The sequence below is a fragment of the Perca fluviatilis genome, chromosome 1 (assembly GCF_010015445.1).
Source record: "Perca fluviatilis chromosome 1, GENO_Pfluv_1.0, whole genome shotgun sequence".
Taxonomy (NCBI): domain Eukaryota; kingdom Metazoa; phylum Chordata; class Actinopteri; order Perciformes; family Percidae; genus Perca; species Perca fluviatilis.
In genome coordinates this window covers 35,827,266-35,852,910 of record NC_053112.1, presented here as the reverse complement: position 1 = coordinate 35,852,910, position 25,645 = coordinate 35,827,266, and the positions used below count along the sequence as shown (strand labels likewise).

Sequence of the window (25,645 nt, the reverse complement as noted above, 5' to 3'; positions counted from 1 at the left end):
TTATTACAGATAGCTACATGAGCTCCGGAGAACAGTCATGTGACCGGGCGGGCGCAGTCCCGTGGGTCTGCTCGTGTTCATTATGCCCATTCATCGTGCCAAATTTAATAATTCTGGATTCGCTTCTAGTGAATGTTAAAAATGTTAAAAACGTGACGTTTTAAATAAGGACCCTTTCAATGTTCGGGCTGGTAGGTTGATATACCCCGAAACAAATTATCCGCTGGAATATAAAAGTTTCTTTCGCCATGCAAAGTCTATGTGAAAAGTCTTTCTGGGCCATGGGGTGTAGTACCACCCCAATCCGCTAAGCCCATGGTGGCTTTTAGACATGGCGCTCTTCCTGGGGGCTTGTGCTGCGTTCTTTTTGTCTTGTAATCGCGACTAGTAGCTCGAGCGTGACATCACATCTGTGTCGAAAAACGAATAACCGCGGGTTGTTTCATTCTTTTTGTCACACAATACTACGAGTCGGAGAAAAGATGGATTTTTGTAACATTTTTAGTAACATTTAGGATTCTATTCACCCAGTTATTGACATATTACACACATATATTTCACAGTTTGATATATGAAAATTACGTTTTGATAACGTTAACGTTAGGCTACTGCTCTGCTTTCTGCTCAAGACTCGGCTTAAAGCCATTGTTGTCATATAGCAACCGAGCGTCTCTAGCCAATTTCAGCTGCACAAGCTACAAAATAACTAATTAGGCGGTATTTAACTCCTAATAAGACTGTAGCGACATGCCTATAGGTAGCAGTATACAGTGCTATGTGTACGACTTCTTCATTTGGTTACAACAAAGACAAAAGTGCTTAAAATTGTACATAACCACAATGTTTACTACGTGTGATGCACGACGTAGCCATCTTTGAAAATGAGCTCGGGGTCCTCTGAGTTCAGACGACTTGACGAGTCGTAAATACGACCTCGGGGGCGTTCTTTTTGCAACTTCCGGGTCGTAACTCCGGAAAACAACTCGTAAAACGACTTCGGTGGACAAAAAGAACGCACCATTGGTTATGATGGGAAGTGGAAGTTAACTATGCTCTTCTTCTCCGTTTTTTGGTGAATTTCTGTAGCAGAAACAGTGCCGCCTATAGGCCTGGAATATGAAGTAGCGTGTTGAGTCTTTTACAAATGTTTTTTTTTGGACGCAACTATTCTTGAAACGAATCCAGGGAAGACGAGTAAAAAAAAAGGATTGTTTTGGTACGTGTGGACGTGGCCTAAGTGTGAGAGTAGAGGGGGAGGGGCCAGCGGCTAGAGCAGCAAAAGCCAATCTGTGCTTCTTTTACCGACGATATATTTTGCCTTTCTTATCCAAACAACGTCAAACCTGGCACTGTACTTTACGTTGCCCGCAAGAATAGCAAACGCGTCAAGTTTGAAATCCATCGGACTAACGGTTCGAGAGATATGCGCTTAACGCCCACACACACACACACACACACACACACACACACACACACACACACACACACACACACACACACACACAGACGTTCCTGCAATTTATAGACACATATATGAAGTAAACAAATTAATTATAGGCCTTCATGTATGCTCACATGTACAATATTATGAACAAGTAGGCTAAAGAAGCAAGAAAAATACATGAAAACATAACTGAAAAGACTATCTATTTAGAGCAAACACTTATTTTCCCTACTAATGTATAACTCTTCTAAGGCCATAGACACATGGACAACATATGGCCACTAGATGGAGACAAAGATAGATTGTTTTGTTTGTGTTGATACTTCCATCAGTTATATTGATAATGTGCAAAAAGAAAAAGTTATAAAATTAATAAAAAAATAAAAAAAATATTTTAAGTTTCTTTTTTAAACACAGGCTCTTGACTATACATACAATTGAAGAAAAGAAGAAAAGAAGGTGATCACATTAAAATAGACACTAAATACAGAAAAATTATCTCATATTTATATGAGTGGCTACATAAAGCACAGATTATCTCTTATTTTAGTGTCTTCTGTCTCATAACATCATACTCACACAAATTCCCAAGTTAGTCAGCAAACAAACTACAGATGAACGTGTCTAATGAAGGGATCTTCAACAGGGGGTCATCAGAGTCAATGCAGTGGGCCCTCTAAATTAGTCTTAAGTTTTGAAATGTTATTTTTAAAAAGTCTTAACATGAATCTAACATATTATTAACAAATATAAATTCCCACTGATGATAGGCTTACTGGCCTATAGGTAAGGTAGTCACTAAGACCATCCACAGATATGTTATAAGGATTCACTTTGCCACATGTATGTTTTAACATTAAAACATGATTGATAAAATCATGGCAACAAATATTATATTTTAATAGCTTAGTATAATATGCAAAAAATTTATGTATAAAGGTTTTAGACCGCCCTACATGTTATTGTAGGCCCAGTTTAATATGCAACTTCATTTTATACAATATATGTAGTCTCTTTCAGTTAAGGGGTCCTTGGCTTAAAAAACATTGACCCCCGGTCTAATGTGTTTACGGCCATAAAAAGGCTCCGTGGTGGATGTCCTGTGTAGTCGTCACTCTGAGGGAAAGAGCGAGTCTTTATCAGTGGTGGGCTGGTCATCAGGGATCCACAGCAGTCAGGAGTTTATTATCTGTGAGAAGACAGCAGCCTGCCTCTGCCCATGTCAACAGATAAACAGCAGCCAGAATATAATCGCCGTTCACAAACAGGTCTTCTCAGAAGTCAGAGCAGCATGTGCTCCCTGGGAAGACAGAGGACGACCCGTATATATGTGTGTGTTTGGAGTGTCTTAAAGCTATTACAGTATTGGCTCCAACAAAGAAGATGAGGTTTTAATTGCATACTTATAAACTGAATCATGAGCTGTATTGCTTGTTGGTGTGTTTATGAGCTAATACCAACCTGCTCATCCGTATATTATTATTCAATAATATTTGTTTGCATCGTGTATTCACATTGAATGTCTGTAAGTAGCTCTGTAATAAAAAAATAAATAAACATAGACAATTCTAATGATATCTCTTTGTGATGGAACATATATTGATTCAAACATGTTACTATAAACAGTTCACACACAATATTAACATGACATGTGCACACACTTCACTGTACATGCACCACCACACTCCGCACTCTGTGCCAAAGCATGCTTTATCAGATAGTGGCCAGACATCTGGTAGCCAAGTTTACTTGTGAATGAAAACTAACATAGAGAGCCCTGCACTGCTCTACTCCGCAGTGTTAGGGGGTCAGTTTGCTGCATTTAAAAAAAATTAAACTTCTAGTACATTTTGTAGTGGCATTTTAAAGATTATATTATATATTGTAATTTCTTATTGTAGTATCCTGATATATTTTCTTATTTTTTCATCTTTAGAAAGATTTGATTGATTATTGCTATTTATTTATTATTTAATCATCAAGGAATAACAAGTCAAATTTCATCCTTTTCGGTTTGTTTTATGTATACAATTGAGTTAAACACTTCCTTCCTGTTTTGTCTCAGAAGAGCTCTCATTGGGTTGCTTGGTTTACTTTAATTTGAATTTAGGGAAACTGTAACTGTACAATACCTGTATTCTGTGATTAGTTTTTATGAATGTTTTTTTTATTTTGTCCTATTTTATTTATCTCACTTTATTCTATTGTCTAATGTGTTTTAAATGTTGTTTTAATTAATTTCTCTTCTTCTTTTTGTTCATTATTTCTTTCCTTATATAAAGCACTTTGAATTGCCTCCGTGTATGAAAGGTGCCTAAAGTTACTTTTAATTTCATATCTTCCAATGACCTATAACCTACTGTAGATGGGATGATTGTTTTGTGTTTATTTCTAGACTGTAGATATACAGTAGCTGTCAGAGCGAGGCCATTTGCAATTTATTTGAAATAAAACTATTATTGTTCGAATCCTCATTGTTATGTGATTTTCTATTACGACATTATAGCTATAGGCATGATAATTTGTACAAATTTGTTTAAATTACTTTCTTAAATAACTGTTGCATAACCATTTATAAAAAAAATTTAAAAAATATAGCTTTCACCTACTGTATATCACACTTTACCTTGTAAAACTTAACTTAAAAAGCAGCTTATAGCCAATCCACAAGTTTCAGCAAAGGTTAACAGCGTATTTCCCTTTAAAGATGTTGTTGCCCATCTTAAGATACTGGAGAAACATTGAAAAGATGATATGGGCTTTGATCTCAGAATTTATATTTAGGTACTGGTCTGGATATAAGAATGATTCATTTCTTGGTGAAATGACAGCTTGGTGCTTTTTGCTCTGAATCCCACAGAACAGGAAGACAGTGAGTTGAGGTGAGATAGCAGCGTTTCTTAGTGATTAGTAAATGAACAATCTTAAGGTATTCTAAAAAAGGGGGCCAGCAAAGTAACTCACGCTTACGCTCCACCTCCTCCAACGGTCAAAACCTACACGAAAAAGAGAGATTTGAAGTTAGACTTGCAGCTGACAGAGATAGACAAGAGAGAGGAGGGAGAGAACAGCAGGCAGCTTTAAGAACCTGTTTCTGCGGCCTTTTAGCACTGAGTGGACTGTAACTGGGATGAGTGGCCTGGTAAGCGGCGGTTAGCTGGTCATGTAAAGAATAAAAAGCAAAAAAAAAATACTAAATAAAAGAGAAACTTTACTTTTGTTGCTACCACTGACAACTGCCGTTGTAGCAAAGTGCTTGATGGCTGTTACAAAGGCTGCGCTCCCTTCCTTCAGCTCCTTCTCCAACCTCGCTCAATCCAGTGACAATATGAAGGTAAGTATCGGGTTCAGGACTTCAGATGTTTCCTACACAGTGACAGAAAAAAACTTGATTTGAATAGTGTCCAGGGCTACCTATTGTATGGTCTATATCATTGAGCTGATTATTTGTACATTCCACAGATAAATTATTCATTATTTTACGTAAACTTCACAAATGTGTCAGTCTTGCACTTTAATGCTACACTTTTGATTTGTTTGTAAGTTCTTTAGACAAAAGCATCTGCTAATGTAATGTAGAAATGTAACTCAAAATCAGCGAAGGTCTGCAGGGAGTAAAATGTTAGTTTTATGACCTGGTTCAATTGATGTCTTAAAGGATCTGACATGCCCATATGTACAATAAAAAAGTTATCAGTGACTGTGCTGTCCGTCCTGGCTGCAAAGATTTCCCTTCCTAAAGTGGTTACAACAATGTAATTGACGGGGGACAGAATCCATAATCCTCCTTATGTATAAAAATGACTTCTTAAATTCAACTGGATCTAATGTGAGGTTTCAGCAGTCTGAGTCAGACAAATCAAGTTGGCATCTTGTGAAGTTAGTCTTTGTAGTAAAGAATTCCCACTTTGTGTTTTCACTGACAGTGTTTCCCTGCAGAGCCACAGTGGAGGAACACAAAGTGGGAATTTTGTACAAAAAAACAAACATTTGGAAGATAAACACTTGATGATCGAGTGATTAACACAAACTGCTGACCCCTCAGCTGATCATTCAGCAGCCAGTATGGACAGTAACAACTACAGCAACCATTAATGCTTTGAATGTACATATGCACATATGTGGGTATTGTTTAAAGCTTTAGTGTATAACTTTTTTATATTGTTGAACGCCCGTTACATTCAAGCCGTTGCCAAATGAGTTGCTACAAAGCTAATTAAGACTATCAGCTCCACACAACTCTCTCTGGATTTCTCAGTATGGCTATGTTCAGAAGATTGTGTTGTCCGGCGACTTTGACTCACAGTATATCGAGTAAAGATAATTACCTCTGAAGAGTCCATTATGTTGTTTTAATCCTCCGTGTCCTCCTTGCATACTACTAACTGTGTGGAGGAGGAGTGGGGGGGTGCGTGCGATCACGTAAGGCTTGTATCATGTGGACACGCCGACAGTTTTGTTACTTAGAATTCCTCATGGCGGAGACAGAATCTACGCACTATAGCTTTAATACAGACTTGCAAAAATTGTGAACCTGTCCTTTAAATGCAAAAGCAATGTGCAGGAATGTCTTATTTTCAATATGTTTTCCTTGGTGATCATCCCTTCTCTCCAACACCGTCTAGGTGTGGAAGTCTGAGGGTGACTCTCTCCCTTTGGACTCTCTCAGCAACGAACTGTCACCAAGCAGCTCTGAGCAGCTGCAGGTCTCTAAAAAAACGACAGAGGAGCTCCTGGATGACGACAGCCAAGCATCCTGGGACATTGAGTTCCTGCTGTCTGATTGGAGCAGCCCATCGCCTGACCTTAACCCCTCTCAGGACAACAATGACCACCAGCTGCCACAGTTGGACCCAAACACAGCGTACCAAGAGGTGGCCCTGTTTAAGGACCAACCAGGACAGGAGCATCTGCAGATAAACACTGGCTGCCTCATGACAGAGCTCCTGTCCCCTGCTGAAACCACAACATCGGTCCAGCCGGAGCTGTACCACCATGGTTATATTGATGACCAAACAGGTCAGGTTTCCTTCTCCAGTCTACCTAAAGCAGATCACTTTGGGTTCACTCAGGGAGGCAGTGTGGAGAGGCACAGCAGGGGAAACCTCACTAAAGTCTCATCATGGGACTTTAATTCTTACTATTCCCAGCAACACCCCTCCATGGTGACCTACCCCGACAGCAGGTTCATACCACCTCAAGTCGTGACCCCTGACGCTCGACACTACAGCTACATGCCACACTTTCACCACAACGCCACCCTTTTCTGTGACTACACTCACAGCCAGGCCACCAGTCATCTGCCCCTTCACCAGCAGCCCCTGTTGGTTGGGCCTCAGCTGCCCCCTGGTGGGGTGGAGGGGAAGCGTGGTCGAAAGGCTCCAGGGAAAAAGAGGCCCGCCATCCACAGCTGTGAATACCCTGGCTGCAGCAAGACCTACACCAAGAGCTCACACCTCAAGGCTCACCTCCGCACCCACACAGGTACAACCCCATTGGCTCTACAAGTGAAACAACAACAAAAAGTCTGTCACAATTAGTCTCAAGATATGATCTTGTCTATTTGTTTTGTTTTCTATTTGATTACCATCTGTTTTATTGTTAACTCTCAGGGGAAAAGCCTTACCAATGCTCATGGGAGGGCTGCAGCTGGAAATTTGCCCGCTCAGATGAGCTGACGCGTCACTACCGCAAGCACACGGGCCAAAAACCCTACGAGTGTCTGCTGTGTCAGAGGGCCTTCTCCCGCTCCGACCACCTGGCTCTGCACATGAAGAGACACACCTGACCTGATACATACACACACACACACACACACACACAAATCACTGCCATTTAAACAAAGATATTGAAAGGTAGAAGATTTGGATATTCTTTATAGTTTGAATTTATGACCCAAATCAGTACACTGAACATTTGGGACTCATAGGGACCTCAGATATTAACTGAACATCTTAACCAAAATTACCTTGAAATCTGCACTTGGTTATCTGGCTGGTTAAGAATACAATCTCACATGTAGACTAGACATGAGAACTCAACAAGTGGTAGAATGACATCACAAAACATTGTGTGCATGCTGCCTCGGGGGAGTTGTCCGTTTTTGGTTTACTTCAGAAGACAAATGAGACAAATTTAATTCAGAAGCCTTCGATATATGAAATACTTTCATCTTTATTTATTTATTTTTTTATAAATGATTTATATGCACGGCTTAAAGAGTCACCATCAGGTAATGACTGCTTAACCAATAACTTTTAAGAGTACTCCACTGATATAGCAATGCACTCCTATATTAACATTGTTGGACTAAAAAAAACAATATAAAAATGGGTGTGGCAGAACCAGAGATATCGTTGCACACAACGCAATTAGGCCATTAACAGTTCTGTTGAAGATTCGGGTGTGGCATGCTAGTAGCAGCTAATGTAGCTGCTAGCCTGAAGCAGAGATAAGGAGCGGGCTACAGAGTTCTGGTAGGCTCACTTCTTTCTAACTCCACACACCCAGATTTCTTTCATTTTCAAACTTGTATTCTTCAAGTGACATCACCATCATCACAAAAGGCTTTAGACTAAACTTTTTAACAAACACACACAGGACCCGTACAAGAACACACTCATGTAAAGTTCGAATGCTTTCAGCAAAAAGGGCCACTTGGACAAAGACTATGCACGGTGGGCATGTAGCCAGCAAATATTAACACTAAAAATAAAGACCTACCAAAAAGTGTGTGTAATACGGGTTATAATACAATACACAGCAGTATGTCCTGTCGGAGCTCATGGCATGTCTGAATTCCCATTAGAACTTTAGTTTTTGTAATTGAATATTGTAATACAAATAAATAAACCATAAAGTATATGTGGTGAGTATTCAGTAAATGCAGGTTTATGCATTTTTGTCACCTAACTCTGTTTGTCTTTTTGGGGTTTTTAATTTAAGAAAAACATATATGCTTTTGTCTCTTGCATCAAGCAGAATTTAAAACTGTAAATAATCCAGCATCTTTCTCAGTTGTTTATCATTTAAACATGCAAGCAACATATTTATTAACATAATATTTTACATCAACAGAAGATACTATATTATTGTACAGTGTTTTTTTATTCTCAAAAGAGTGCTTTAAAGTCTTGTTTTTATTGTCATCATTCTAATAAAGACCTGTAATGCTGTAAAACTGTCTCAGAGTATGACATGATTTATTCAGGCAGCTGACCCTTACAGTAACCATGATTTCAATAACTCAACATTTAAAGTGCTTTACTCACAGATGGATTTGTCCTGCATAACGCATATGAATCCAATTAATACAGTACATATTTCTTAGAGCTTTTCAGGAGTCATTCTCACATGTAATGTCAGCCTTTGCTCTTTGGGTGGCGGCCTTGTGTTAGTATATCAGCCCTTATGGTCAGCAGGCTGCTGGCAGCCATGTCTGCATTGTTTCTAATCTGGGTGAGTGTGAGGGTAGGATAAGAATCTTCTTATGTAACTCGGCACTCACTGATTCATCCTGATTATGTCAGATGATGTAGGGCCGTCATGACATTATGGAACTCTCTCTCTCTCTCTCTCTCTCTTTCTCTCTCTCTCTTATACACTTGCACAGACTTACTGTATATATTACGCCTCAGGAAAGACAAACACAGGAAAGTAAACACAATTACATCCTCATTTACCAACATTTGTAACAAGTACTTATACGCGCACACACACAAACACACACACACACACACACACACACAGAAATGAATTTGCAAGTACTTGAAAAGTACTACAAAAACGAGAGGAGATTTTGTTTGAGTTTTGTTTTGCGTTATCCAAGGTGTAAAGCTCCATTAACAAAAGTCAGTTTAGTTGCAAGAAACATCTCAAGCGAAACGTAACAATGTGCCGGGTGTTTTGGTAAAGCACCAATAAAATACAATAACATCACAGTATATAATAAGTATATAATACCTACACCACCAGGATAATTGGCTGACATCCGGCGCAGGATGTCCCTCTAATCAGTTGTAGAATGTCTCTCTGTGTGATGCCGTTTTCAAACTCTGTTCGCTTCGGGGAAACAACGACAAACTTCGAGCTAGCAAGCTAGATGCTGAAAATGGCAAGTTTTGAAGAAAATTTGGATGGTGCAACAAGGCAGGCCTGCACGGTTCTTTCAGGGAATTACTGTAAAGATATTCAAAGAATATTTTTACGGCATTTACTATCTAACTGGGTTGTTTTGGGAACGATATGAGAGGATTGCGAAGTTCACACGGCGATACACTGGTAAGAGCAAATTAGGTTTAACCATGTATCCAGCTCATTTCAATAGCTCACGTTACTGTATTGTGTCAACAGTTCAAACAGTCAAAACTTCATCTTATATTGTATGTGGCTTTTTCTTTTGCGGGGTGCAAATGTTTCGCCAAAACAAGTTCCTTACCGAGATTGTTTTGCAGAGCCACCGTCGCTGCGTCGGGAGCTTAGCGCCGCCCAAGACGATTGTTATTGGTTTAAAGAAATGCAAACAACCCAGTGTTTTTTTCTTCTATCCTAGTACTGTGGAGATAGGTCTGGTAATGCGAGACTAGGCTCAGAGTTACTTTTTGTATATGAGATATACTTCAGAGATCACACATCCATTTTAATCCCAAAGATGAACAACATCCTGTTGCAGTTTATCTTGCTGGTGATTTATTGATATAATTAGCATAACTACGAGGTAAACGAGAGAGGGCAATTTGTTTGTAGTTTGAATATTGTATGTTGGCTTTAAAGGTCCCATGGCATTAAAATTTCACTTTATGAGGTTTTTTAACATTAATATGCGTTCCCCCAGCCTGCCTATGTTCCCCCAGTGGCTAGAAATGGTGATAGGTGTAAACCGAGCCCTGGGTATCCTGCTCTGCCTTTGAGAAAATGAAAGCTCAGATGGGCCGATCTGGAATCTTCTCCTTATGAGGTCATAAGGAGCAAGGTTACCTCCCCTTTCTCTGCTTTGCCTGCCCAGAGAATTTGACCCACCCATGAGAGAGAGACATCATGGCTTTCAAACGAGCAAAGTGGCATTTGGTCAAGGCCACACCCCCACCCTCCACCTTGCCCCCCCCTCTCTCCTCCTCAATAGCTACAGACACAGAAATGGCACATACTAAGGAAAGCTCATTGTGGGACTGGCTCTAGTGGCTGTAATTCTGCACCAAGGCTGAATTTCAGGAAAGAGACTTCAGATACAGTATTAGGGGACCACAAAGGTCTATATAAAAGAGACTTCAGATACAGTATTAGGGGACCACTAAGGTCTATATAAAAGAGACTTCAGATACAGTATTAGGGGACCACTAAGGTCTATATAAAAGAGACTTCAGATACAGTATTAGGGGACCACAAAGGTCTATATAAAAGAGACTTCAGATACAGTATTAGGGGACCACTAAGGTCTATATAAAAGAGACTTCAGATACAGTATTAGGGGACCACTAAGGTCTAAATAAAAGCATCCAAAGAGCACCATGTCATGGGACCTTTAAAGGGGCACTCCACCGATTGTTCACATTTCAGTTTACTCATCATGAACAGAGCTCAGCCTGTCTAATCAGTTGTAGAATGTCTTCTGTGACTCTGGAGGGAGCTTTCCAAAGTGTCTCTCACAGGTCTTGCAGCAAAAGATTGTAAAGGGTTATAGCAGGTTTAATAGGATTTATTTAGTCCTACTTGGCCCAAAGGAAGACAGGTACAAACACACTGGTTCAGAGGTGTAGTGATTCACTTTACTTGGAACAGTAATTAGCTCCAGTCCAAGTTTCCTCTTTGGTACACTTTCATGGCTATAATTGGCTTCTTAAACCTGCTCATCCAAGATGGCATAATGTTAGCAGACGAGCGGGGAGATGAGACAACAGTGTGCATGCACATCACAAATTCGTTAGTGTCCTACTCACAGCCAAATATATACACATGAAGTAATCCTAATTATAGTGCTGCAGATATACTCCTTGGCCATTAGTAATCTATCAACTGAGACTGTGCTCGCATAACAAGATATTACACATCAGCAGATAAATCCACAACACTTTCACTGATAGGTTAGAGATGGTTATGAGGTTCCATCTGCAGAGTGAGTTTATTTTAGTGCCGCATCCAAGGGTAAGTGATTTGAGATTTAAAGTTGACACGAGGACACGAGGCAAAGCTCTGACCTGTAGTGCCCTGAAAAGAACAAACAAACTCTTTCTATTTCCACTTTCTAGCTCCTCCTTCCCTGTTTACATCATGGTATACTTCTAGAGAGGGTATTATGCAGTCATGGCAATATTCAAGCGTTAACAGTTTGCAAATCAAGCACTGAAGCATGAACAAGACCTGAAATATTATATGAAGTATATGAAATGTTTTTCTTGGTGTGAGCTGCTAAACAGATCAAAGGTGAAAATGTCATTATTATAATCTTTGTGATCAGGCCAAGGCTTAAAATCGGTACAATGCCAACAATGCAATGTTTTCATGCAAGTTTCTTTCAGCAGGGGACTGCTCTGTAGATTTGTATGTTTCATTTTCTGTAAATCCCCACTGCACAATGGAAAATAATCAATAGAAAAAGCTCATTAAAACCACTTAATTTGTTTGATTTATATGAGAGAAAGCCAGCCACAGCCCAGAGGGGAGAACCATGTTTCGTCAACATGGAAAACAGAACAACTTGAATGCTGAGCAGCTGAAGCAAGGTTGACTGGGGACAGATGAGTAATTTAATTCCCTCTCGCTTTCTTGTTTTTCTCTGTGGAGAAATGATGTATGACTTGGAGAGGATATGTGCCCATTGCAGAGAAAACACATTCAACTCTTAAAAACCTATTTGTATTTTTGCATATAAACCATATGCCATCAAGAGTTGATATTTCAACTACAACTACAGCTATCATGGATTTGAAGATGAACACTTTCAGCTACCTAAAGATTATAGTAGTTCAATCCAAAGAGGTATTGTTTCAATCTTCCTGCAGGCACAGACACACTGTAACATCCAGTGCATGGTAACACTGTGTCAACTCAGCAGAACAACACTTTGACGCAGCAGAGCAACTTCAGTTGAAAAAACAAACTTCTGCACTCACAGTCACAGTAAAAACCACATCAATTCACAGTACAATATATTGTAGTGTTGATATCTCAGGAGCTCTGCCTCTACAGTCATCAGTAGGCATCTGTAAATGGATTTTCTCTGCATTATTAAACCCTGCTACTTCAGGACAGCAGCCTTCAAACTGAGATATCTATCCACAGTTTGCATTCCATCTACATTTGTATTTTACAAGAGCTACACATTCATGGACAGAGCCAAACTGACAACTCAAAGGATTTCTAAATATAAACTCATCTAGCAGAATAAGGGTCTGTTCTCACTCCCGGGAAAGTCTTCACTAAGCTAATTTACTGTATAATAACTTTGTATGGGTGTGTGTAATTATTGGCCGTACTGTTTGGGATGTACTGCGATTACACAACCTCACAAAATGGCAATCTTGGCCTGATGTCCAAAAGCAGGATGAGGATTAGAGTGGTGAAAGCCGCTGCAGTGCTTAGATTGTTGAGAGGGACTGTGGGGCCAAGTGGATCAAGGGATGTTAAAAGAGGTAGGGAGAGGGAAGGGACGGGGGGGGGGCTAACCTCCAGAGATTTACTATTTTACTTGGGGGGACTTACAAGAGACAGTTTAAAATAAGAATGGTCAAAATTATAGCTGATGAAGCTAAATATCCTTAAGTTTATGTGAAGTCGAGAAAAAACATGCATCCTGATAGTGTCTTTTGTTAGAAAACTGCCTGAAACTCCATGTGTTTATAAGACAGACTGTCTGTAATAAATGTGATTACGTTGTTTTTCCGAATGCCAGCGTTCACATAGTCGGGATGCGTGTTCTTCTTGTTCTGTTACATTGCCGTTTGGCATAACAACTTGTTGCATGACTGCCACCAACGGTTGGCCGTAGCCTAGAGCATCATGTGTGTGAAAACATGGAGGCCACAATAACAAAAGTAAAAAAAAATAAACAAAATTTTCTTATACGAGAATAGAAACAGCACATGGACAGGTGTTTGTTTGTGTTATCTGCAGGACAACGAACAGGAAAGGACACGGATAAGTTGTTGTTTTTTTATACATAGGCCTATTTATGAATAATTTGAAACAAGTTATGTGTATGTCTGTGTATGTTTCTTGCCGTTTGTCCACAATAAAAACAGTTTATTGTCATTGAAATATGTTCAGTGAACCAAAGTCGCCTACATCAAACGTCAACAACGCGTCACCAACTGGGAAACTCGGTTAGCAAAATCCAGCCCCAGTTCCCCACCTCTGATTCCCACAGGAAGTCACGTGAATGATGATGTTTTCACTCGTAAACATGCTTTTCCGATGTCTATGACCGCGCGGTCTGTTTCTCCCTTGTCATGTCTTGTTTTACTTCATGCCTAGTGTTTTCCCGCCTTTGTGATGGTCTGCCCCGCCCTGATGGGTTTCACCTGTTCCTGAGCCCTTGTGTCACCTGTCCCTTGTTTCACCCTCGTTACCTTGTGTATTTAGGGCCCTATTTTAACGATCTGAAACGCAAGTGTGAAACGCAAAACGCAAGGAGCTTTGTGGGCGGATCTCGGGCGCTGTTGCTATTATACCAGCGGGATAAATGACTCTTGCGCCCAACGCAAATCTTAAATGGGTTGGTCTGAAGTAGCTAGGTGTGGTTTGGGCGTAACGTGAAAATAACCAATCAGAGCGTCATCTCTCATTCCTTTTAAGAGCAGGCACGCTTGTTCCATGGTGGATTGCTATTATGACGGCGGATTTGCCTGGCGCACGCCAGCGGGAGCTGCCTGAGATGCGGCAAAGTAATAAATGCCCGTCTTGGCCGGGTGGCGATGTTGCTGCGGCCTCTCGGGCGCGTCTCCTCAAGTCTGGAGAGGATTGCTGCAGCCATGGAGCGTGGGCCTCCAAATGCACCACCTGCACCTGTTGTGCCCCTTCCTCCTCCCCCCACTCCATCTCCGTCCACCCGCTCCACCAGGATCGCATCGCGCATTGCCACTCCCGGACCAGATTCCGTCGGAGTGTCCAATCCCACCGTAGTTCAACATCATGTTTCCTTAATTCCTCTAATATTTCCTTATTTATGTCATCAACACATCCATGATTCATGGAAAAAAAAGCCACAAAGAACGCTGCGACTTTTTGAGGATTGTACTGTAAAATGCCTCCTGATCTATCCAAGCACATGAAGCGCATTTTCAGTAATATTTTTCTTTGTAATTATGTATGATTTTAAAAAATGGGAACTGCTGTAGATGAGAGAAGTGTATGCACGTTGTGCACACGCTACGTTATGGCCAAGCATTCGTCCCTAAAATAGCATCTGAATAACGCGCTACTGACTTTAGACTAGCGCCACTGACTTTAGACCAGGTTTTTCCTGGTCAGTGGCGGAATTGTTTTCTGAAACTGCAGAATAGCACAAAGTAACGTTTGCGCCGGAACACGCCTCCTCTTTTCGCTGAACCGCCCCCTGGAGCGCAAATACATTCCCTAATTTACCGACGTGCGTCTGTGGAGGGAAAAGTCCGCTGTGCGTCGGGTGCAAAATAGGAATGATACATGCGCCGCTGTACAAAGGCAATTGCGCTGAGTGCAAGATAGGGCCCTTAGTCTCTGTGTTATGTTGGTCTGTTGTCAGATCATTGTGTGTGTTTGTTCTGCCCACTTAGTTGCTTTGCTTTTGTTTTTCTCAGCTTTTTGGAACTCATTTTGCCAGTTTTACTTGTATCATCTTTTTTGCCTGCCTGCTATCCTCAGGTCTCCCTTTGTTGTTTTCTGTGTACTTTATTAAATCCTCAAACATTGCACTGCCGCCTCGTCTCTGCATTTTTGGGTCCGCCATTCCTCGCCTCGTAACAGTCATGTCACATGAGCAATTTTCAAAGACTTGACAAAGCTCCTCCTGACTCAAGACATACAACTGTTTTCACAAACTGAATAGTACTCCCCATGAGTAGTAAACTCACTTTAACATGTACATTTGGTGGTGTCTCCCTTCATCACATAGCAATACTTAGCCTGACCTCAACCCAATTCTAACCAAACATTGACCCACAAACTTCCCTCTGAAGTGAGAACAAAGCAAACCTGAATTAGTTCTTGCAAAGACAGAAGTACAGTAGCACACACATTGTTCTGATCTGAACATATGCTACCCCTTGGTGTAATCAATGAGGATTTTACAGACTCCAGTTTATAAAGTTTCATATAATATTCACATGTAATGCAATAAAGAACAATCAATCATTCAATTTTCTGGCTTTAAAAAACAAAAAGCTGCTACTGGCGTTCTTACAGTTAGTTATTTTAGATGTGATGATGTAAATTAAAATGTTGCATTACATTTAGTGTCTCTCACGTAACCAATAAGTGTGTATCCTCAAAAGCATGCCTTCCATTGCCTTCAGTATACTACTATTCTAAAGTCTCTAAGAGCTTATTTCAGCATGAATTGAAAACACTGACTCTATTAAAGTTAAAACATCTATTTAAAATGTATACTCTGTCAGTAATAGTTACTGGGCTAAAAAAAAACATGCAGAAATTACAGTATGGTCCTTAATAATACCCATAACGGTTTCATTAATGTACAGTTCCTGCTTCTACTGAAAATGTCTGTATGTTGTTGAAGAGGCAGTCTGTGCATGCTGTTTCTCTGTGATTGTTGGTCACTCAGTGAGTGTAGAGCAATGCATACAATATATACAGTAATCAATAATCAACTATTTAATTGATTGATACCATTGCATTTTAAAAGAGGTGAGCCCACCCTTCTGCAGGGTATCTATCCAAAGCACTGGAAGTAAATTGCTTTCTGCCTGAGTTTTCGTGTTTTGCACAATATTACAGTTACATAATCCATGATACAGAGTGAACACTGCCAGTGAAGCATGTCCAGTCATGTAGCCATTAATGACTGTTACAGCATCAACCTTCAGCACCACACATGGGGATGGGATTAGAGTCACGGAGGGTTGTTATGTTCAACGGTGAGTCAATTCAGAGTCTGTGATGACTCGCTTCAGAAGGGTTGAAAAACGGCAACTTTCCCCCTTTAGCGTTTAGCTTAGCGCAGCGTCATTGCAACCATAAGCACTGCTTGGCAGCGTCATCCTCGCCAGCGCCACCCGCTTGTCAAAAATCGTCACACCTGATGTGAAAAACCAAGATGGCGATGCCCGTATCGCCAGCCTGGAGGCTTCAAAACGGCAGTCCAAAAACCAATGGGTGATGTCACGGATGCTACGTCCAATATTTTTACATTATTATTTCCCCTGACTTTTCATCCAGTGCCATCATTAGGTCAACTTTTTAATTTGTTCAGTACTTTGGTTTATGACAGATACCTGCAACAATAAAGCCATTCCCATCAGCCTCAGCTCTACTTTGGTTTCGTGCTAGTGTTAATTTCGTCAGACGAGACGAGACTAAATATGTTCGTCAACAACCTTTTTTTCCATGACTAAGACGAGACAATGACGAGACTGCACCAATGTCCAAAAACGATGACTAAGACTAAATTAACATGCATTATTGTCGACGAAAAAAGACAAGAGTAAAATGTTTTGCATAAAATAAAACTAAGATAAAATCTCTCTTCATTTTCGTCTACAGTCGTCTCTACTTTTTCATCATGAGATAGAATATTCAGCTGTTACGCCTTCCAAATATTCCGAATGAGTTTGTGCTGTTGCTGCCAGCTTCTGTCTTTTCTCAGAAAACACTTCTCTCCAAACTCTGTCTCTGGTGTTTGACTGAAATGGTTATCAGAAATAATCTCAGAAATAATTTGTTATTTAAAAAAAGACTAAAATGTTTTGACTAAAACTTGACTAAGATATATTGAGTTTTCTTTTGACTAAAAGTAGACTAAAATGACGAGACTTTTAGTCGACAAAAACTTGACTTACAAAAAAAGATATGTGAATGACTAAATATGACTAAAACTAATATGGACATTTGGCACAAGGCTAAGACTAAATTAAAAATAGGTGACAAAATGAACACTATTTCGTGCAAATATAAAAAAAAATTTGCATTTTGACACCCCAAACAGAAAACACAAACCTTAACGTGGTAAACATTATGGGCCCTATTTTAACGATCTGAAACGCAAGTATGAAATGCAAAACGCAAGGAGCTTTGTGGGCGGATCTCGGGCGCTGTTGCTAATATACCGGCGGGATGAATAAGTCTTGCGCCCGACGCAAATCTTAAATGGGTTGGTCTGAAGTAGCTAGGTGTGGTTTGGGCGTAACGTGAAAATAACCAATCAGAGCGTCATCTCACATTCCCTTTAAGAGCAGGCGTGCTTGTTCCATGGCGGATTGCTATTATGACGGCGGATTTGCCTGGCGCACGCCAGCGGGAGCTGTCCGAGATGCGGCAAAGTAATAAATGCCCGTCTTGACCGGGTGGCGATGTTGTTGCGGCCTCTCGGGCGCATCTCCTCAAGTCTGGAGAGGATTGCTGGGCCTCCAAACGCACCACCTGCACCTGTTGTGCCCCTTCCTCCTCCCCCCACTCCATCTCCGTCCACCCGCTCCACCAGGAGCGCATCGCGCATTATTCCCGGACCAGATTCCGCCGGCATCCAATCCCACCGTAGTTCAACATCATTTAATTGATGATTAATTTCTCTAATATTTCCTCATTTATGTCATCAACACATCCATGATTCATGGAAATGTTGTGTAAAACACAACAAGCCACAAGGAATGCTGCGACTTTTTGAGGACTGTACTGTAAAGTGCCTCCTGATCTATCCAAACACCTGAAGCGCATTTTCAGTAATATTTTTCTTTGTAATTATGTATGGTTTGCAAAAATGGGAACTGCTGCGTCCGTTTAGATGAGAGAAGTGTATGTGCGTTGTGCACACGCTACATTATGACCAAGCATGCATCCCTAAAATAGCATCTGAATAACGTGCTACTGACTTTAGACTAGCACCACTGAATTTAGACTAGCGTCACTGACTTTAGACTAGCTGTTTTCTGAAACTGCAAAATAGCACCAGGGAACGTTTGCGCCGGAACACGCCTCCTCTTTTCGCTGAACCGCCCCCGGGAGCGCAAATACATTCCCTAATTTACTGACGTGCGTCTGTGGAGGGAAAAGTCCGCTGTGCGTCGGGTGCAAAATAGGAATGATACATGCGTCGGTGTACAAAGGCAATTGCGCTGAGTGCAAGATAGGGCCCTATATCTGCTAAACTTCAGCTTGTAAGAACTGTTATTGTGAGCATGTTAGCATTTAGCTCAAAGCACCACTATGCCTGAGTACAGCCTCACAGAGACTTGGCTGTAGAGTCTTGTTCAGCAATCTTTGAGAAGTGATTCCTGGAAAAATTATTCTCAGAGCATTTATCAAGAAGATGACACTTCATTGTGGGAAAAGTTGATTTGAAGTGGAAACAGATGAAATAACCACAGCCATGAAGTGTTTTTGTTTGTTTAAGACAATTATATTAAGAGTAAAAATGTAATTGTTAAGATGATTTTCTTTTTCTTCTTTTTGCAATGTAACCCAGGCAGTTGCTAGCATTGTTTGGAAAATACTTTCCAAAAAGAGGTAACCTTAAAAACAGGAGGGAGAAACTGAAGTCAAAATGTTTCATAATTTAATCTAATTTGTTGGCAGGTCATTCAGCTGAACCTGGGGACAGCAGTACAGGTTTCTTTTCACAGAATTTCACCCCAACCTCCTCTGTGCACACCACTGAATGTCCCAGCCGTGCACCAACGTGTGCGAACTGTCTAGGTCATCGAAACAAGTCCATAGTGACACTGATGTGACTAAAGGTTCCCGAGAGGCTTTGCATAAATACAAGAGTGAGAAGTTAATTGCTGCCTTGTTTTGGAGAAACTGGTGAGATTGACACAGAGACAGAGAGTTCTGTGTGAAGCATTTCCATGTGCAGGGAGGAAGTATCACTGTCCAGCAGATCGCTCATGGAACAATGTTCCTTTTTTTCTGAGCAACCTCACCCCAACTGAACTTCCAGCACCGCACAGTCCTCACATGCTCTCTCTCTCTATCTCTCTCTCTGTGTGTGTATTACATAACAGCTCTCTATTCCTTTCATGCTATCCACTGGTATTCAAATGACACACACTCTGTGTGGCTCTCTATGTTTTTCAACTACAAAACATGGTTATAAAATGTTTAGATTAACTCACAAGTGCTGTAACACAGTGACAAGCTTCTTTTGTTCTTACACAGTGAAGCCAACACAGTCTCTGAAAAAGGAGAAAATACACTAAGTGACATTACACATCCTTACGTTTGTTCTTTGTCAGTGGCAACTGATCATTTAATGTTATGGCATAAACAAAAGTACAATTGTATTTGTTTGTAGAGAAACAAAGAGAGTTTGTGTATAACACATTTTTCCATGTAGGTGAGTTACCTTGAACTCATCGTTATGGGTGCTTACCTGCAAAGAGCAAATAAGGACAATTGCTGTCCACACAGGCCTTTTTAAACTGGATGACCTTATTACAGTGATGTAAAAAACAGAAACAAAAAGCAGAAACATGTTAGTATATGAGGCGTTAAATGGATGAAAAAAAAATATTTACAGTATTAAAATTGTAAGAAATACATTATTTCTGCTAGTAATTCATCCTCAGTAAAAAAAAATGTTTTAATGGTCAAATTTCAATGTGTCCAATACTTAGATTTTTGACTAAATGACATTACCTGCAAAACTAATGACATTCCTACCTGCCTCAGCTCTTCTTTGTGTTTAATGCTAGTTAGCAAATGTTGACATGCTAACACACTAAATGGTACTAAATATTAGCTAGTTAGCTAACATCATGGATGTATGTTATAACCGGATAACATCAGCATGTGAGCATCATCCATTTTAAAGATGTTAGCATGCTGAAATTAGCATTTAGCTCAAACCGCAGCTCTCATGGTAGACCGCTCTGCCTAAAGTGGAACCTCTGAGCCGCTAGCATGACCGTAAACTCTAATGTTGTCTGTTTTTCCTGTTCAAATTTCAGTCTGCCTTTTTTGCCTTAAACGCATATGATATGACCATTCACTGACCTATTGTTTATCGCTGTTTTGTTTTATACATCCATGGTTTGTCGTTTTCAATTAAATGTGTTGTAACCTTTTAACATTATAGGCTACTATATCAGTGGCGATTTTAGACCCTTTTTAGGGGGGCTCAAGCCCCTAAATTTCATCTCAGCCCCCCTAAAAATTATTATAATAAAAATCAATTTTACTGCTTCAAGTTAGAGTTTGTAAACTTGTCTGTTAGTGACAGAGGACAAACAATTACAGGTTGAAAGAAAAACGTTTAATATCCTGTGTCACTGTCGCCAATGCTATGCACTTGAAACCCGTCAAGGAAAGTTAAAACAAAAAAAGATGTATTATTTATTTATTGTTTACACCTCATTATCAATTCATTTGATTCTGGTAGTCCATAAAGGGACTTTCGTAGTTTTTTCATTTGTTAAATATTTTTCATTTATCCTCTGTTATAATAATAAATACATATAGTTATTGTTATCCAGTGAAATTACAGATTTATCCGTGTTAAATTCTCATTAGGGGCTGAGCCCCCCTAAAGGTCTTGATCCTAGAATCGCCCCTGGGAGGTGGCTGTAATCATAGACTAGCTATATAAAATGTGTTGTACCCAGTGACTGTAAATTGTAAATGACGTAAACCTACGGGTTGGCAGAGTCTAAATTCCAGGGCTGACACATCACATGTTCTTTCTGACAGATAGAAGTGCTAACTGTGTTCTTATAATACATCCATCCATGGTGGCAGCAGTCTTTTAGGCTACTTGTTGAATTTTGAATCCATGTAGCTATAACTGTTCATTTTTAATCTCAACCTCCTCGTTTTCGTTTCGGCATCCTTCGACTGTCAATGACGTGCCTGTATTAAAGTCATAATATACTTTTTAAACAACCTGGTGCTTGCTGTTCGGTTTTATTGTCGTTTTTTCTGCGCGTGTTTGCCTCCGCTGGTTTGACTCAACTGGCTTCCCGTTGGGAGGAGGAGGAGGAGGAGGAAGAGGAGGAGGAGGGGAAGCGGGGAGGGGGTGCGGTCACCCAGGGTGAGGATCCGTCCCCAGCTGAACCGGTGAGCGGGGGAGGAAACGACAGAGAGCTTTTGAGGAGCAGAAACATGCAGACGTGATGAGAAGCTGAGATTTCCATTAAAGGTTTCAGCAGCTGTTTGATTTTGATTTGTAGGTAAGATCTCCTTTATTGTTTCCCGAGATTTGTCACTGTTTTATTTGTTTGTTTGTTTTCTCATGCGAGCTAATGTGTTGAAGCCCATCTACTTATGGAGTAGTTTAGAAAGTTTCTGAATTCTGAATATTATTTTGTTTGTTAAATTATTTTTTCCTTTATCCTCTCATCCAATGAAATAGCATGGGAATTTCATATAGGATGTAGACTACTTTATGTAAACGATAAACAGTTTAGGGCTCATTAGTCATCTTTTTTAGGATTTATTTTACTAGTACTAACCACTAATTGTAAATACCTGGTTATGGTCAATGGGTAGCAAATCATTCATAATAACAATTAATAATTCTCAAACTGTAAAAAAGAAATGTTTTCTCTTGATTAACTTTTTTTATGGCTATTTGATCGCTAATATGTGATAATTAAAATGTCACTGTTGAAATGTAGATAATAACTAAATGAATGAGTTTTTGTATCAAATAAGACTATTATTATGAATCTATATTAATGTAGTTGTATCCCACTGGCCTGCAAGTTTTTATTTGATATGAGTTTTTATTATTTTTCAAGTTTTTTATTATTCTATTCTAGTCTTTTCCTGCTGTTTAAAACATTACAACATTCAACTAGCAGCAGTATAATGTTGATTTACTGATTTGCAACATTGTAAACAAATGGTAACCTCACCAAATGTTTTTTTTTTTTTCCACCACTAGCTGGTGCCATTACTGCACACTTCACCCCAGACCATCAACCCTCAGTCAGATCCACACACACCTCACAGCTCCCTCAAGTGTGAAATCAGTGTTAGAAGATGACAGCTCAGGCTGTGGGAGGCATCATCCAGGACCTGTCGGTGCCCTCACTGCTGGCTGTAGAGGGGCCGGGGTCCAGGCCTCTGGGAAAGGCTGTGTCCTTCTCTGATGAGGCTGTTTCCATCCTGACCTCCACAAGCCAGTTGGCCCAAACCCTCCTGAGTCACACCTTTTCCCTCAAACGCAAAGAGAGCATAGCCAACGCCGAAGCGAAGGCCGGGAGCAGCTGCGATGAAGACAACGGCAACGCTGCACGCCGCAAACGAGAGTTCATCCCTGCCGAGAAGAAAGATGATGGCTATTGGGACAAGAGGAAAAAAAACAACGAGGCAGCCAAGCGGTCCAGAGAGAAGCGGCGGGCCAATGATATGGTGCTGGAGAGGCGGGTCCTGGGCCTGCTGGAGGAGAACGCCCGCCTGAGGGCCGAGCTGTTGGCCCTGAAGTTTCGCTTCGGCCTGGTCAAGGATCCATCTGAGGTTTCCATCCTGCCGCTGTCTGCACCCGTCTGTGTTCACCCAACGCCCAGTAGAAAACATTTCTACCAGCCTCATACTGATGGATCCTCATACCCCAACACACCGCTCGGCACCCACCACGTCCACCCTCACCCTCCACAGCCAGGTGCCATCTATGGATCGAGGGGAGCCGGGATTCTGTCAAGTCATAGTGTATCCGAGGAATCCGGTGTCTCCACCTCATGTAGCTCAGATGTGGGCAGCCCTGTGTTTTTTGATGAAACACTGAGTGAGCGTAGTGGGCCTTCTCCGAGAGAGCTGGCGGAGGAGCAGCAGGGCTACGACCCCCACATCTGCCCCCTGGAGACCGATGAGAGTCAGTATGTAAACAGACTAGACTCACCTCAGAGTTTGAGGAGCCTCCCGCACAAGCTCCGCTTCAAAGGGCCCGCTGGTTGCAGCGATGGAGGGGAGACGTCTCCATCCTCTGATACCAGAACCAGTGGACCACCTGTAGCAACAGTGTGGCCAAACATCCAGGTGGGGAACCACCAGCAGACTGGATGGGACAGTCGGACACAGAGTCAGGCCCCTTGGTCCAGGGAGGAGGCCTGTGGTGGACTTGGGCCGCAATATCAGGGTCCGTCCTCTGGACATTGTAATTCCTCCTCCCTGCAGAACTCCAGGGACACCAAGTACTCGACAGAGGACGCCAGTCTCAGGTCTCAGATGAGCTGTTTGTCTCAGGAAGTGGCTCAGCTCAAGAGGCTCTTCTCTCAGCAGCTGCTGTCCAAGATCGCTTAACGCCTGAGCACAAGGACTCAAGTTAGTAGACAGATTTCACACTACATCTTTACAAACCATCGATCTTACAGACTGCTGACTCCCCACAGAACGGCACTACCCCAGTGTTAACAGCTACCTCTGAAGTGACAAATACCTGCTTCTCTGGAAAAGCTTAGTTTTGGAGCCTGTTTGTTCTGTGACGGTCAGCACACCACTTCCAGAAAACACCAACGCATTTTAAAATAATGCTTAAAGGTCCCATGGCATGAAAATTTCACTTTATGAGGTTGTTTAACATTAATATGTGTTCCCCCAGTGGCTAGAAATGGTGATAGGTGTAAACCGAGCCCTGAGTATCCTACTCTGCCTTTGAGAAAATGAAAGCTCAGATGAGCCGTTCTGGAATCTGCTTGTTATGAGGTCATAACAAGCAAAGTTACCTCCCCTTTCTCTGCTTTGCCTGCCCAGAGAATTTGGCCCACCCATGGGAGAGAGACATCATGGCTTTCAAACGAGAAAAGTGGCAGTTAGTCAAGGCCACACCCCCACCCTCCACCTTGCCCCGCCCTCTCTCCTCCTCAGTAGCTAGAGACACAAAAATGGCACATACTAAGGAAAGCTCATTGTGGGACTGGCTCTAATTCTGCACCAAGGCTGAATTTCTGGAAAGAGACTTCAGATATAGTATTAGGGGACCACTAAGGTCTATATAAAAGCATCCAAAGAGCACCATGTCATGGGACCTTTAAGGAAGGCAAAACTCTGTTGTTGATTTCATGAGATTTGGAGGATGCTGTACATCTCTGATTACTTGACTGAACAGGTCTGTCAGAAACACTGCACATAAACATGTTAGATACAACACAAAGCACACGGTTATCTTTTTGGGACTTTTGGGGAGTGTACTTGTTTTTGTGATCGTTATATTGTTTACTGTATTTGATTTATCTTATGACAGCAAGGTACATACAACTGCATATTTCATTGTTGTTCAGGATTATAAATGAAGTGAACTGTACTTGGAAATAAATGTATTTTATATAAACGACTGGTGAAACTTTTATGATAAATGTTTTCAGGCTATTTTACATTACAAACCATCTGCATTCAGTTTCACCGTAATAGCAAGGCATACACTGTCTTTGACTGTAATATATCTGTATTTACAGTAATAATGATGCAAATTCATCAAATGAAATGAGTGTGACAGTTATAGTAATTCAATCACATTACTGTTTTGTATTTGTTCTAAAGGCCACAGATATTTTAAGAGATATAGCCATAAACATGCATTATGTAAGAGAGTTTTAAGCCTTTTAAGACTGCATTTTACATTACACTCAGGCCAGGAGAGGCTGTGGTAAAAAAAAAAAAGCTAACCCAGCTAGGGCAGAGAGAGCTATGGTAGGTGTGGCACTGGAGTGGAGAGGTGCACTGCGCAAGAGTGCAATATGTCACAAATTTCATTTTTAGCTGAACTGATACAATTTAAATGTCATGTAAGGCCTTTACTTCCTTTAATAAATGCTTTAAGACTGGAAAAATCACTGTGGTGTCAGTCCACCCTCACTGCCAACCAAGGTTGCTGAAATAGGGGGGGAGGGCAGCGGGGTGTTGGACAGGGAGAGGGGAGTGGTGTACGGATGCAGGGAGAGGAGTAAGACTGCATGAGTCATCTATCACGTCAGCAGTATGAAAGCTATTTTTAGCATTGAAGCAGCTGCAGTGGAAACTGATTGGTCCATATGTGAGTGAAGGATACAGGTTCAGAATACATTAACACCTGGAAAGAGTACAAATCTGCACATAGACATCAGAAAAGCTGCTGTGAAA

General features: G+C 41.0%; 2 protein-coding genes and 1 long non-coding RNA gene across 4 annotated transcripts; 2 read left to right on the top strand and 1 right to left on the bottom strand.

Moving 5' to 3' along the window:
* Positions 1–2,947: 2,947 nt before the first annotated feature.
* On the bottom strand, positions 2,948–5,806 carry LOC120563535. The gene is made up of 4 exons (XR_005639977.1): positions 5,773–5,806; positions 4,660–4,810; positions 4,409–4,440; positions 2,948–2,979 (listed from the first exon to the last, which is right to left on the bottom strand). It is a non-coding gene; the product is annotated as an uncharacterized LOC120563535 (long non-coding RNA).
* On the top strand, positions 4,450–8,624 carry klf1 (Kruppel-like factor 1 (erythroid)). The gene is made up of 3 exons (XM_039807596.1): positions 4,450–4,778; positions 6,070–6,928; positions 7,057–8,624. The coding sequence occupies exons 1-3, from the start codon at positions 4,704–4,706 to the stop codon at positions 7,230–7,232; spliced, it is 1,110 nt and encodes a 369-aa protein (XP_039663530.1). The 5' UTR covers positions 4,450–4,703; the 3' UTR covers positions 7,233–8,624.
* A 12,987-nt stretch (positions 8,625–21,611) lies between these two features.
* On the top strand, positions 21,612–24,156 carry LOC120563277 (nuclear factor interleukin-3-regulated protein-like). 2 transcript variants are annotated; one of them, XM_039807405.1, is made up of 2 exons: positions 21,612–21,756; positions 22,473–24,156. In XM_039807405.1, exon 2 carries the CDS (start codon positions 22,571–22,573, stop codon positions 23,828–23,830), a length of 1,260 nt encoding a protein of 419 aa, XP_039663339.1. In that variant the 5' UTR covers positions 21,612–21,756; positions 22,473–22,570; the 3' UTR covers positions 23,831–24,156. The 2 variants fall into 2 exon arrangements, with proteins under 2 accessions (XP_039663339.1, XP_039663423.1); XM_039807489.1 differs by having other exon boundaries at positions 21,622–21,752.
* The last annotated feature ends 1,489 nt before the right edge of the window (positions 24,157–25,645 follow it).